General features: G+C 37.8%; 1 protein-coding gene across 6 annotated transcripts in view; it reads right to left on the reverse strand.

Annotated features, from left to right (window-relative positions):
* Positions 1–1238: 1238 nt before the first annotated feature.
* The window catches only part of LOC102232116 (protein piccolo-like), a 53855-nt gene continuing 40488 nt past the window's right edge, over positions 1239–14605 (reverse strand). For 2 of the 6 annotated variants that reach the window (XM_023349760.1, XM_023349758.1), the window contains 10 exons: positions 14493–14519; positions 13425–13518; positions 12889–12960; positions 12478–12724; positions 10589–10777; positions 8866–9007; positions 7927–7988; positions 7101–7235; positions 5909–6054; positions 1239–5479 (listed from right to left, as the gene is read on the reverse strand). In XM_023349760.1, coding sequence (XP_023205528.1) covers positions 5336–5479; positions 5909–6054; positions 7101–7235; positions 7927–7988; positions 8866–9007; positions 10589–10777; positions 12478–12724; positions 12889–12960; positions 13425–13518; positions 14493–14519 — 1258 coding nt within the window. In that variant the 3' untranslated portion in view covers positions 1239–5335. Of the gene's footprint in view, positions 5480–5908; positions 6055–7100; positions 7236–7926; positions 7989–8865; positions 9008–10588; positions 11936–12477; positions 12725–12888; positions 12961–13424; positions 13519–14492; positions 14520–14605 lie in introns of those variants that run through there. The other 4 variants (XM_023349764.1, XM_023349763.1, XM_023349759.1 and 1 more) reach the window with 3 other exon arrangements.

A 14605-nucleotide genomic window follows, 5' to 3' on the forward strand; every position in this document is an offset into this window, starting at 1 on the left:
GATGCTGAATATATATATATATCCCTGTTCCAACCCAACTGAATCAAAGGTAATGGCTTTTTAACAGGCCTCTGCAGAAATACCACAGTACTACACGTGGTGATTTATATGAATTACACAAGAGAAAATGAACATCTTAAGCTTTTCATTTGTGCTCAATTAATATATTGGGACATACATTATTTTTGCTGTAAAACCTGGCAAACGAAAAAATTAAAAGAACTGGGGGGAAAACAACACAAACCACTAAAACAACTAAAAACAAATGAAAAATGAAAAAAAAAATCCATTCATACTTCCCAATGATATTTCAATATACACATACCTGATGCTGAAACAACATCTGAAGCTTGAATAAGTGATGCTACAGCAGGAGCTGGTGACAAACCCCATCTGTTGACGCCCACGCGTTCCTGAGCAGATGACTGATCAGCCACAATCAGCCAAACACCTGCGCTTCAGGGTGCCTGGGAGGAGCTTCTCAACAATAAAAAGCAGCATGATGCCACCTTCTGGACACATGTTGTCACTGCATTAAAACTGTAACGTAATGTGATGATATTTTAAATATACTTGTTACACAGTGCACATAGAAGTGAGAAGAATTAGGACACCCTATGTGTTTTTGTAACACACTTGTAACACACTGAGTCCTTGTATATTTTTTAAAAGTACAGAGAAATTCAAAATCAAAACAGTCTTAAAAATCTCCGTTATGTTATGAAGAGTGCAAATTCTACTGAGGAATAAATGAGGACACTCTACACTTAATTCCTCTAAGAATGGCTAAAATTACACATATATTCTGAGGTGTACATGATTAGAACATTGCATTTGAAAATCTGCCTTTTTCAAACCTCAGATATTAAGTTTGGTTTTGACTCCTTACTGTTGAAGTGAGAGTGAACAACATCTGAATCTGTATTCAGAAAAATTATTGCTGCAAGTTACGAGTCTTGTAAGTGATTCAAAGAAGTCCAAACAGAATTTAAGTTCAGCTATGAAAAATACACAACAAGGAGAAGGAGTCCAAGCAAATTCACACTGAAAGTAGATGAAAATATCTTAGGTGAGGAGCTGAACAAACTTATCTCAAACAGGTCAAGAAATGGCAAGAAGATGCATCTCACTGATGTTATTCCAACAAATAGCATAAGTGCACTGATGACAACTATGAGGAAAAAAACAGACACAAACAAAATAAATCGGGTCATAAGTGAATACACAATAGAAAATAATAAGTTTTGTACTGATATTTAATATTTAGACATGGGGCAATAGCCATTTTTACAGCACATTTTGCATAATTTATCAATACCTTCTGTATACAATCACAAAACCATCACAGTAGATTTATTTCTTTTTTTCTGTTTACTTACAAGTGAAAAACCAGACAGGTTTTACAAGCAAAATCTTTGTACAGTCAGCATACATCGTCATTAATTTAAGCTTTTCTTCATTATTCTACCCCCTCTCTATGACATTTTTGCTTAATATCTTTCCATACCTTCTTTCTCTTTTCAGTTTTTCTGTAATAATATCTGGACACAAAAATAGTATGAACCACCAACAGAACATGCAACATCCAGTGAGCACATTTAAATTCTCCTGCGGCTAACTCGAGTTGTCACAATAAGACTTCTGTGTTACGACTGTGTTAACCTTGTAGTGTTCTGTGTAAAGGGTTTGGTTAATCTGGGTCCCTATAGGCAGACAAAACATCTTTTTTTTTTACAGCCTATCCACTGCACACCGTTTAAGAGAAAATACATTTCCTTTTATTATGTCCACTAAAACATCTTTTACTCCTCTTTCCCCGTCATAGATATATTTATATGTATGTATAAAAAAACTAAACTATATATTTACAATGCTAAAAACAGGGAGATGGCATCTTTGTTTAACTGTGTGTGTGGACATGTGGAATCAGTTATGAGTTACAGCAGGTGTTTGAGTGGAAACACATAAAAGAAGAGACATGGATGAGGATGAGACCACATGGCTCGCTGCACACAGGCACATAAATATCAACCTAAAAAAAAATACAGAACACAAACAGAAACTTACAGAGAGACCTTAAAACAACTACCATTTCATGTATAATGTCCATTAATTACAATCTTTTACAGTCTTTTCTTTTGATAATTTTTGATATGCTAAATGTGAATTAAACTAACTAAAAGGTAGGTGCAGACAAGAGGCAAGTTCTTTTTTTTTACGTCAATTTTTTTTTCTTTAGCTTCGAGGAATTTCTTGACGTAACATAATATCTCTGAGTTTCAAGTCCTCCTGACGTTGTAAACAAGCTCTACATTGTGTAAAAAAAATTGTTTTCTGTACACTTGATATGTACTGTGAGCAAATGCAATTCAACTTAACATGACACTGTCTCACAGGAAATAAATAAGTAAACATCTGTACAGCATTACAAAAATCACAAGTTCAAAAGAAAATGAAACCAAATTAAAGCAAGTAACCAGTTGTGGAGGATGCAGCAGTGCAAATTAGGAATCGGTGACTTACTTCTGGTAAGTTAAGATGCAGATTCTTCCCTCTTTTTACAGTCGATGTTGCATAGAAATCACTCAGGTGTTAGTTTTACTTTTTTTTTTTTAGCTTATGATATTGGATGAACCAGTAGCACTACCTCTTAACCTCCACAAAGCATACCTTTCTCAAATATAATGGACATAGAGAACATTGTAGATGATATTTTTGATTTTAACTTTAAAAAATGACAAACAGCATAGCATTATAGCAGTGAAGATGGCAGTAGTGCATTTACATGTATTATTGTACCCCACATCTGCTGTTATCTCATTTTACCACTTCTTTTATTTTGTCACAGTAAAGAAAATTTAGCAGGATGCCAACTTTTTACATTCTAAGCAGGAAAAAAAAGTGCAAAATACCACAATAAGCATGTGTTGTTAAGAGTGCCACCCATACAAACTGAAGCAAGACTGATGACAGTGATGCAAAAACAGCATTTGCTGCTCTACAGAATTCTCCTGTTTTTGTTTCTTTGTTACTGTTGGATGTTTCGGATAATGAAACATATTTAAATATTGCATAAAGGTAACATGGTTAAATACAAATTGCAATTTTCAAATGTTGATTTCATTTACTGATTGCTATCATACTTGTAGATTTAAAAAGTGCCTTAAACAGAACCGGTCCAACAGCATGAAATAGGCCAAAAGATTATAATTGAGGGGGACACAAACTTAAGTCCCAATGTAATGAAATTCAATAAAAGATTTTAAAAAGTCACTTACGTTTATTTATTTGGACAGGGTTACAAAGCCATTTCTAATCCCTTGGGACCCCAGTGAACCACAGTGAGAGCCATTATCCACAACTGGAGGAAACCGGGATGAACTTTTCTAATGGCCTTTCTAAATTTATTCCAATGACTTATCCAAGACAGAACCCAGAATAGCATCTTACAGCACTACAGGTCTCATGTGTTCATGATCCAACAATAATAAAATGGCAAAAATGGTATTCATGGAAGAATTCAGAGGCCAAAACCAAAAATAGCATGGAGGCCCTGCTAACATTTTCCAGAAAAACATCTTAATGGTCTCCAGGACTAGTAGAAAAACATTCTGTAAAGTGACAAGACTAAACTGAAACTGGATGACTAGATCCCTGCAGTTCAGTGTATAATGACTGATTTTCATATATAATGGTGGTAGACTCAAAGTTTGTGGCTACTTTGTTTGTGTAGTACTTTGATGACTTGTTTTTGGTTTAACCTAAAATTCTGCTCTGTACCAAAAAACCTTGATAGAACTTATCTGACCAACAGTTTGTTACCGTAGCCCCCAGAGCACAAAGTGCAAAACAATAGTCCAAAGTATACAAGCAAGTCCACTTCTAAATGGAATTTTAAAAAAAAGAAATTTTGGGTGGCCTTGATGTGACATAACCTTAAATGTAGCTTATGTTTGCAAACTCTTCATTGTGGATTAACTTCAATAATTCTGCAAATATGAGTGGCTCAACATTTGTCAACAATGTTGTGACTTGCAATAGGTTTACATTTTCATGCAGCGCCAGGTTGGTTGGGCTAACCATTTTTCCCTTGAAAAAATTAAATCATCCTTTAAGATTAGCTCTTTTTTTATTTCATGACATTATATATGTCTGATTTCAAAATAACTTGAAGTCTTGAAACATTTAAGTCTGACAAAAACAGAAGAACTGTGTAAACAACAAATCCTTTTTCACAGCACTTGGATCTCACAAAGCAAAACAGAAAATCTCTGGTCGACGTCTCACATTCGTCGTGGATAAATAAAACCTCTATGTCACAATCGTCAAGGCGTGATTGTCTGTGATAAAGATATCTATTTATTGAAATATTTTCATCTCCATCTATGACACTTCACTATTTACAGAGAGAGCCTTAAAGGTGTTTTTTTAGTGGCAAAACATGTGGTACTGCATGCCAAATAGACTCATGCGCACAATATACTGTATAGTATCCAATCTGGTATATATTTATAATAATTCTTTATCAAACAAATTCAGGTATATGATAAAACAAAGGAGGAAAAGCACACTCTAAAATCTAAAACATGCTTGGTTTTCTTCTTCCTTGATCTGGAATGCTAAGTAGGTAGAGTGTTTTGGAAAATATACTTCCATCCAAACATGAATTTTTAAAACATCTGATAAATAACTGAGACAAACAATAGAATTTTACACTAATATAATAAAAAAATAAATAGTACTTTTCTGTGGCAGAACCTTCTTTGTCTCATTTCTAAAAGGCTTTGAAATTCAATACAATTCTGAAAAAAAGAAATAAATGCAGATGAAAAGACTCGTCCCTGGATAAAGCGCCTGAATAAATTAAAATCTACAAGTGTGTCAATTCCCTGTTTTCCCCTGCATCTTTAGAGCTAAGGGTCCTCATGGGTGGAAATGATTTTGTGCAAAGTAATTGTGTGCATGTGTGTGTTGGTGGATTAGTATGTGTAATACCTGGTTGATCTTGACCTCTGCTGAGCCACATCACCTGCTGTTTGTTGTCTCTTCCCTTGGAAAAACTACGGTGTATCCTGCACCCTGTAAATGTGTTCATTTTCATGTAAACGTGAAGCCAAGTTCCCTATGCTGAGAGCGTCATCCGAAACAAGTCCCAAACAAAGGCTGGAGATGGGAGTGATTTGGTCTCCTTTTGTTCCAGAGCCACCATAGCCCGTAGCCCCCAGAGCACAAAGAGCCAAACGGGACCGGTCTTGTAGATGCTCAGCTAAGTTCCCTCTGATTTCACAAACCCATCATCTTTTCAGTTTTTTGCTTTGAAGTCCTCAGTGTCTCCCTACGAGTGGATCTGGGCCGTGCTAGCGAGAAGCTTGTGCCAGCCCACAACTCGTTTGCGTAAGTCCATTTTGTCCAGCCACACATAAGCCTCTCCAATGAGCGTCTTCTTTATGAACTTGCCTCCATTTGACACAAGAAAGAGCTTGTAAAAGAAGAAGGAAATTAATACGTCTCACTTTCTGAAGAAAAACATGTACTTCAGTAGCTCTGCAAGAGTATATTTTTAGACTCTTGTGATGTCCTTTCCCCATTTTTCCACATAAAAACTTGGAACTTCAGTGTATTTGATTCTTTTTTTGTGACATACCAGCAAAGAAGTAGCAAATTTCTGTGAATTGGAGGAGAAAGGACAAGAAGTCCAGTTTGCGCTTGTAAAAAGCTGCGAAACAGACACAACTAACATGCAGTTTGCTTTCATATTTATTAACTATTCAGGATTCAGAACAAACAATGTCCTGAATAATCTTGCAAGGCATATTGCTATCAAACATCTGAACATTTATTAACAGATTGTCAATATTCTTAAATCAAGTACTCAGGTTTTGGTTACATAAGCATCCAATTGAGTTACCTGTAGTGAGTGTCCTGTTGGGTTCATGCAGAAGCGGAAAGTTTCATTGAAGGACGGCTCGCGGTCATGACGACACACTCTGGTCTTCTTCTTGATGATCCTTTTCTGGGTGGCAATGTTCACCACATAGAGCTTCACATAAAGGTCTGTAGAGACCGACAGACATTGTCGTAAAAAACACAATTCAATGGTCTCGCTGACAGAACAGAACTGAACATAAACAAGTCCAGTGCACAAGATTCAGAGACTGTCAGACACAGAAGACACAAAGGTCTCAGTATGTACAACTTCTAATTAAGCAACGGTTTTAATTACTTCAAAGAAGTTGCAAGTCAGGACGAAGTCCTTTACAGAAACTTGTAAAATAACCTCAAGCAAATTTGCTGCAAAGAATCAAAGGACTAACTTAATTGGCAACAGATATCTCTACACTTAGCTGTCACCACAATAAGGAGGTAATGGTATGAGTCACTGAGCAACTGCTTGCACCAGTTCAGCTATACTCTCAAAGAACAGAGGGCTGCCAATCTGCATTTCCCATCTGGAAGCAAATGCAAATTGAAGAAACGACAACCAGCTTGAGCATCAGAACCCACAGTCAATATGGCAAAATAAGCCACTGTGTGAGTTACAATCTGTGCAAAGAAACAAAAAAAATAAATAAAATGTGCAAAATAGAACCATTTTGTCCTCCGTTTATAGATGTCAGACTGTCATTATAACATTGCATGTAACATTTTCTATGCGCAATAATAAAAATAAACTATATTGCGTTTTAAACATATGAATCATCTTTTAAAAATTTTTTGCTGTATTGCTTTTTGTGTGTTCTAAGTCTCTTTAATATTTTTTTAACGTATTTAGACCAATTTTGTGTAATGTAAGAGCTGATAATGAGGCAGAAATACACATTCCATATCTAATATGTGCTGTTCTTATAAGAGGATGATATATAACACTATAGGGGAGCTAATTTGTTTTGTGGTTGGTTTTATGTAAGCAATTATCTAAAGTAAAGGTACACTAAACATGAGGGTAGGCTGATAAGAATACTGCAACAGCAGCTGCTGTGCCTCAGTAAAATAGGAAAGGATTTAAGAGGCCAAGCAGATGTTTGCGTGGGTTTCTTGACTTTCAGGTATGTTTGAAGACCTACATGACCACGTGATGCTGCTCAGGCTGTTTTGATTACCAGGCAAGTGGTCTGGAGTCTTAAACTTGTAGGTGATGTTGCGACACTGAAGAATCTCCAGGACCAGATGCTCCCCCTCTGTTCTCATCTCTCTCTTCAGAGCAATCTTGATCTCCCCCATCACCTGAGTCTTTCCTAAAAACAAACAAATAAAGTGATCATACATAAAATGGGGGTTCTTGGCTGATACACTACGCAGTCTGATCTTTTCTCTGCATTCCTCTGCCGCCCTCTTGTGGAATGAAATATTAATAGCGGGAAGCGTGTACAAAAAAATTACATCTTTGTTTATACATTTAAAGTGACATAAAAGTCGATGTCACACCGGCAAATAACAAATGTTGTCTGCCCACTTTGCCTCCTTAATTACTGAACTAATTTACATTGAATATGATTAAAAATGAGTTTTTTTTTTTACTTTAATAAATGAAATCATCATTTGAAAACTGCCTTTTGTATTTACTCAGGTTATCTTTATTCAGTGCTAACATTTTTTATCTGAAACATTTATGTGCGCCTAAAAGCAAAAATAAAAATATAAGGGGGAAAAACATTTTTTAACAGCAATGTAGGTTTTAGTGTAATAAACTAGATTAGCCTCTAAGCAACAAGTAAGTGTGACAAAAGAGCCCATATTTGTCAATGAGCTGTTATGGTAATGAGTGCGTGCTCTCTGTGAAAAACAAAATGTGCGATCACTTTCTTTAAAAAGGTTGACGAAAAGAAAATTTTAATTAACTGATATTGTAGAAACTGTGAGATGCGGTACAGTACATTGTATTTAGTACATTTATTGCTAACAAAGCAACACATAGCCTTATACAACCTTCCCCATCACTGTGTCCCGTTGAAGATTTCGTCACATCTGTGCCATTTGGGATCTTCCCACTTAAACAAGAAAAGAAGAAAAGGAAAACAAATGACTTATTTCTGCATTTATGTTTAATGGTTTGAAAACCAGTCTATTATAATCAAAACCACAAAAAAGACGGTTACATACACATTTCAATCAAACAAAGGTCAATGTTTTGACTTGGCTTTTTCTCAAGAGCTGACTTCTTTCCCCCCAGGCATTCTTTTGTAGAAATGAATGTGTTTATTGTTGCCTCTTGATTTGTGACCTACCTTTAGTAGAGATCAAGCTTAATGACAAAGGTCCTGACATTTTCCTTTAAACATGATATGTGTCTTTCTGAATTCATTGACTACATTTTGCAGAGCCCTCATTCCCCAGGCAAATTTAAACAAGGCCAAGACTGTGGTGACAGAACTTTCACCTTCAGAATAAACTGGATTTAAAATTATTCTTGTTACTTTTTAAAACTCCAGATGTTGGCATTAGTTTGTCTAGTAGTGTTTTAGTTTGTTGATATTGACATTTTTGTGTCAATATTGTTATATTGATATTAATACAAAAATCCATGACTTGTAATTAAATTTAAAACAATGAAGAGTTACTAAAAGTCAAGCTCAAATAATTGAATATATGCATATGCTAATCATAAATCTCTACCATTACTTACTTATTTTGATTCTGATGCTCAAACAATAAGCACGCAATGTATTTAGAAGCCCAGCAGAATATTGTTGCTTCTTACTATTCTGAGTCTAAGAAATAAAATTAGTTGGTTCAATAGCAAAGATGTCATCTTAAGTTAGGTAACATCTTGGTGTACTTTGATACCACTAATCGTTTGACGCCCAGTAGGAGCGCATTTTAGTTGAAGTCTTTTCTGACATATATAAAGAGACTGAGCCTACTTACAATCGAGGGACCTGGAAGATTGCACTGTCCACTTCATTTGTCTCTCCTTCTTCATCCAACAGGCTGTAAGCACTACCGCTCAGGCCACTGTCCAAAGAGGCCGCAGTAACTGGAGCATCGCTTGCTCTGTAGCTCGACCGAGCTGTGCATAGACACAAGCACACCCATCACCACAGAAAAAAAAGGCAAAAACAGCATCTTAGCGCTGTCCAAAATAAATGTTAAAACTAAGAAGCATCGATTGACATCCGCAGCACTGCAAATCTGTCAAAAATGAATTACAATCTGTTATGCTGTGGACAAAAAGGAAGTGTATTTAAGGAATACAAGATCAGACAGTAGTGAACTGTATGCAAACATTAAGGAGAAGCAAGAAGCATGTGGACACACATTTATTTAAAGTCTTTCTCAGCAAAAAGACAAAACAGTGATAGCTTAAACAGAAAAAATACCACATATAGGATGATGCAGACCACACAAGAGGCACAAAGGTACTACTTTCATTGTTAATCATCTATATGAAATACTGAATGTGTGCACAACCTAACCGTGGGAGATATTACTGCCGTACAGCGCAGTGGAAAACAATTTGCCCCCTTACAGATTTTTCTGTTCTGGCTTTTCTGTCACAAAATTAATCCAGATTATAATAAAAACTCTAATATCAAACAAAGATATCCAGAGTAAATACAAGAAGCAATTATGATTTAATTTATTAAGAGTTAAAAAGCTATCCAATCCAATCTAGCTGCATGTATAAAAGTAACACCATGCTTGTTAAGGCATAAGTTTACTGTTTTTTGGTTTGATTTAATTAGACACATCCAGATCTGACTACTACCAGACCCAGAGGTGGTGGTAGTTTTGTGGCCTGGGCCTGCTTTGCTGTTTTAGGAAATGTACAGCTTGCTGTAAATGACAGAACTATGAATAATATACTCTGTAAAAAAAAAAAAAATCCTGATGGAGAATATCCAGGCATCAGTTTGTACTTAGCACAACCAGTTATTAGATTAAGGTACAAATAATTTTCACATACGGTCAGCTTACATCAGATGTTTTTTTTCCCCTTCTTAAGAAGTGACATTATCATTCGAAAACAGTTTTATTTGAGTTTACTCAAAATATCTTTGTGTGAAAAACCAAAACTGAAAAAAATCTGAGGGGGAAAAATACTTTTATTCGGCAATGCAAATTTTACTGTTGGACGTGGTATGGTTTACAGTACTTTTAAATGTACCCTTTTGTACCCTTCTACATGCTTAGTATTTTATTGTTTTATGTCTTAGACCTTTGTTCTCAAACAGGCGATATCAGTAATGATGTGGAAGTGGTGCAGAAAAGGATCCCTGTCAGCACTGCTTTATTTCAGGCCACTTGATGCATTATCACTGACTGATTGCAGACTTCAATAACACCACGTTGTTTCATTTAAGGATATCAAAATTTGAGACCTTTTATTTTTTTTCTTAAGTGAGTGAAAATTGTGGGTGACCAAGATGGAAGCATGTCTTGCTGCATGAATCTGGTGATGTGGCTGAGTGCAACTGTCTTTCTGCCTTCCTGTCTCACTCTACCTTGTAGGACTCCCCCTCTTTCTTTCTGCAGGTGTGCGTTAGTAGTACTGCATCCTCTCGTTCTTTCACTCTCTCTTTCTCTCCTTGCTCCCTCATTGCTTCAGTCACACGACAGAGGAGGGGAGACTCTTGGGGCAAACTCTCACCTCCGATGCTCTGCGGCCTCTCCTCTGACATGGCTTTCCTGAGGCTCAGGAGTCTGCCGTCTGCTCTGCTCCCTTTGGCCGACAGGGTCGATGGCAGGGCAGGCAGCCAGTCAGACTGGGGTCTCTGAATGGTGAGCACACCAACTACGCTGTGCCTCTGGTGCCTTAGCGAGAGCTGGCTCCTTTGGCCTGGATGTGTTTGCGTTTTGCAGGGTCAACAGCAGGAAACAAAAGGTCACGGCATCGCAGTTCAAGGTGTGAGAAGGGAGGAGCAAGATGGAGATTCAGAGCGCAGTTCATCTTCACCATGGTAATCAGCTTGACTGAGAATCACATGCAGCCACAGTGTGCAGTGCACATTCACCCTTCCCCGCGTGTCTCGAACGAGAGGGGTGCGCAGCGTCAGCCCGGAGTGCATTGTGGGTCCAGAAAGGGGGTGGCGTACAAGCATGCACAACCAACTCGGTGAAGGAACTTTAACAAAGCTGGTTGTTGTTAGATTTTAAAGAAAGTAATTAAAAAGTACAAAAAAAGAGAGAAAAAAAAATCTAAATGCCAAAATATATTATCTGGGATTTTTTGTAATAAAAGTTGGATAAATATTAAATAGTCATGATCAATGATAAATTTGATCCCTTACAGGGAAAATTGCTGGAGAATTTATTGGTTTTGAGAAATTTGAGAGTGGAATTGAATAAGGGTTATGCACCTTTATCACAGTTGAACTTTTATTAATTCCACATCAATTTATTTTGAATGAAGAAAAACTTATTTTAGTTTTTATATTCATGGCCTAATCTTGTGTCTTTCTTTTTGGGTTTACTGAAAGGTGGTTAGACCTGTTAGAGAAAATGTTTCAGTGTAAAGGTGGGGCGCTCATTCTAAACATATGTAAATACATACAGGAGATAGGATGGCGCACTGGAAACAACAGAAGAGGACCAGAATGTCTAAAATATCAGGAGGACTAAGAGTAAGATAAAAAGGGGAAAGTAAAGGAACGGAAAAGAAAGGCCAAGTAAAAAGGAGGAAGAGATGAGTGTGAGGAGGCCATGCTGCATGGGCTCTATTTGCGTCTTGGTTTACTTGGTGGAAGGCGTTGTGGCGGCGGCTGCTGCTGTAACTGCTGTTGGGCTTCGCCCCGTGCTATCACAGCAGATCCGCTGCCTCCAGTGCTGCTGTCCTGATGGTGCTGCCTCGCAGCGCTTTTGCTGGAGCGTGAAGCGCCATGTGAGCGAGTGTGCTGGCTGTGTCCGTGGCTGGGGCTTTGGCTCTGGCCCTCGGACGAGGAAGGCTTCGATGTGCCAGGATTATTGTTGGATTTCTCGATAGTGGTCACCTGTGTGTCTAAAACAACCAGATTCACCAAATTACTGAAAAGCTACTCTTTGCCTGACAGAACTGAAGAGGCTGTGGCCTGCTCAACAGCACTTGCGCTGAGCCTAGGACCCTCTGGAGCATTCTTAGTAAATTTAATGCTAATTTGTTGTTATCTTTTGCAAAAGTAGGGAGGCATTCAAAGCCTTCCACAGCCATGTGGCAGAGGAAAGATAGCGGGAAGCTAAGGCTAGGCCTCTGAGCTGGGTGACATTATGGCAACCAAGAAAACAGACCATGGCAAAGTAAAAAAGCATGAAGCTGAAGCTACAAGTGAGTGCATAATGAGCAGCAAACAATACAAGTAGTGAAAACAGATAAACAAGGACAAAGGTTGATACCGTAGGAGAGAAACATGGCAAAAAGAGAGAGGAGACAGGAAAAGGAATCACAGGAAAAAGGAATACCCAGTACAGAGAGGAGGGGAGCAGGAATAGCAGGGGACCAGCAGGGTACGGACAGTTGTTTGGGACTGACAGGTTAGGCAGGTGAGGAAATTCATCGTGTCCTACCCTTGGCTGGATCTGGAAAGATCCCATGGCTTCGACTCTTGGTGACAGATGATTTGGGGGAATCCTGACTATCATGAGTGGGGCCGGAGACTTTAGGGGACGAGTGCTGTGAGGAGGGTTTGGAGGAACCATGGCGACCCTGGCCTGAGTGGGAACGTCTATGGGGGTCGCCTTCGCTTTGCTCCTTAAGGGGGAGCCATCGAGGAATGTTGTCCAGCTGGGCTGTGTTGGACAGGTCAATAAGAACCTGGGGACAACCAAACCATGTTAGCAAATGCTCACAGATTGGGTAAGTTATTTGTATTTTTGTATTTTCATTAAATATATACATATATATATATATATATATATATATATATATATATATATATATATATATATATATATATATATATTGAAGGCAACATTTACCTCTCCTAAGAAATCATTAGAGGAACCTTTGTCATAGTCCCAAACACTCACTTCCAGAGTCTTCTTCCTCAGCTGAAACACATACAATTCAAATTATGACAAGCACTGTTGTTCTACAGTCAGTGATCCTGGCAGAGGAAATCAGAAGTGAAAACTGATGCAGATCTAGGGTCAGGAGAAAAGCAGTTAACACCTCTGCAGACCCCACACACCCTGATCCGAACTGTTTAAACTTTTACTTTCAGCTTGGTGTTAAAGAGTTCTATTTGAGTTGACAGAAAGATGCATAGAGCTATTACTTTGCAGGTGTAATTTGACCCAGAAGCTTGTGATAGCACTGGTGTAGGGCATGTGAGGTTAAATCTGAAATAATCAAAAGATGTACAAAACTTACCATTAATAATGTAGTATAAAATTAGTATGTGGGTCAAAGTAAGAGCTACCAGTGGTGAACACATTGCTGTGTTCTGACCCAAGTCCACAATAAAATGCAAAAGATCGGAAGGATTTCATGCATTCCAAAAATACTTCAGTACCTGCTCCAGGTGGATATTTTTATAGATGACGGTCTGGTTCCACTCAGGATTGAGGCTTTTGCCTGCATGTTTGGATTTTCTCTTGTTTTCAGCACTGTGGGAAAACATCACAAAATGTGCACTTTGTTATCACTTAGGCTAGCATACAAGTACATGAACCACCACACTGTGACAAGGGCAAGTAGTTGGGTCAAAAGAGGGCACAATGTGAAACTATAGAAGGAAGGCAATGAAAGTGATGAACACTGTTTTGGATGGTTAATAATGCAAAGACCTACGTGCATGGAAAGAAAAGACTGATGTCAGGGTGTGCTGCAAAAAAGTCCATTTTGTGGTCTATTAAGTCATTTAGTCTCACAGAATTTTGACATCCTACATACGCTTAGGTGGGTCATTTGAGAAATATCTTCAAAGACATCGATTTAGTACTTGTAGAAAACCCGAAAGTCATGAAGTAGGTCAAAAACACTACTTCATGACTCTAAGAGGGATTAAATATTTAACCTCTTATGGAAGAGAACACAAACTGAATAAATGACTTTTTCACATGGATGTTTTTTGCAGAGAACAGGGTTTGATTTAGGATTGTCAGGTATGAGATTTTAGCAGGTTTGGAAAAGACAAGAACAATTCACTCTATGGAAAGTCACAGGTGTGTAGCTAATGTGACAGGGTGTTAAGGGTGCAGTATGGGACTAAAGATTAATGTGGGGAGTTATAAGCAGATTTTTAAAGCCCTACATGGATAAACTAAAATGGTTAGAGCTAAAACCTTGAGTTACAAATGTAAATGGTCAAATACAACAAGCAATCTATCAGGAGAAGACATAGGCACTGGGAACTATTTGGTAAGTTGGGCTAGGTTAAGGATGGTCATTTTATTGCCAAGATGTCAAGATATTAGTAAAGTTAACAATACCAAAACATAAAATGAAGGAAAGAATGAAAGGAGTTACTAGACACTGAACTGATCAACCATGATCCTACTAAGTTAGCAGCCAAACTGACAGCCAGTTTTGTTTTATTTTTTCTTTACTGAAACACAACTAGAGTGGGCAAGTCACATACCTGGCATTCTGGACAACCATGACCTGACTGAGGGGTCCAGCATGCATTAAATGTAGAAAACAACATACAGAAACAATAGTCAGAGGGAGGGTGGAGGTTCAGATCGTCTCAGT

The sequence above is a fragment of the Xiphophorus maculatus genome, chromosome 17 (genome assembly GCF_002775205.1).
Source record: "Xiphophorus maculatus strain JP 163 A chromosome 17, X_maculatus-5.0-male, whole genome shotgun sequence".
In the NCBI taxonomy this organism is placed as follows: Eukaryota; Metazoa; Chordata; class Actinopteri; order Cyprinodontiformes; family Poeciliidae; genus Xiphophorus; species Xiphophorus maculatus.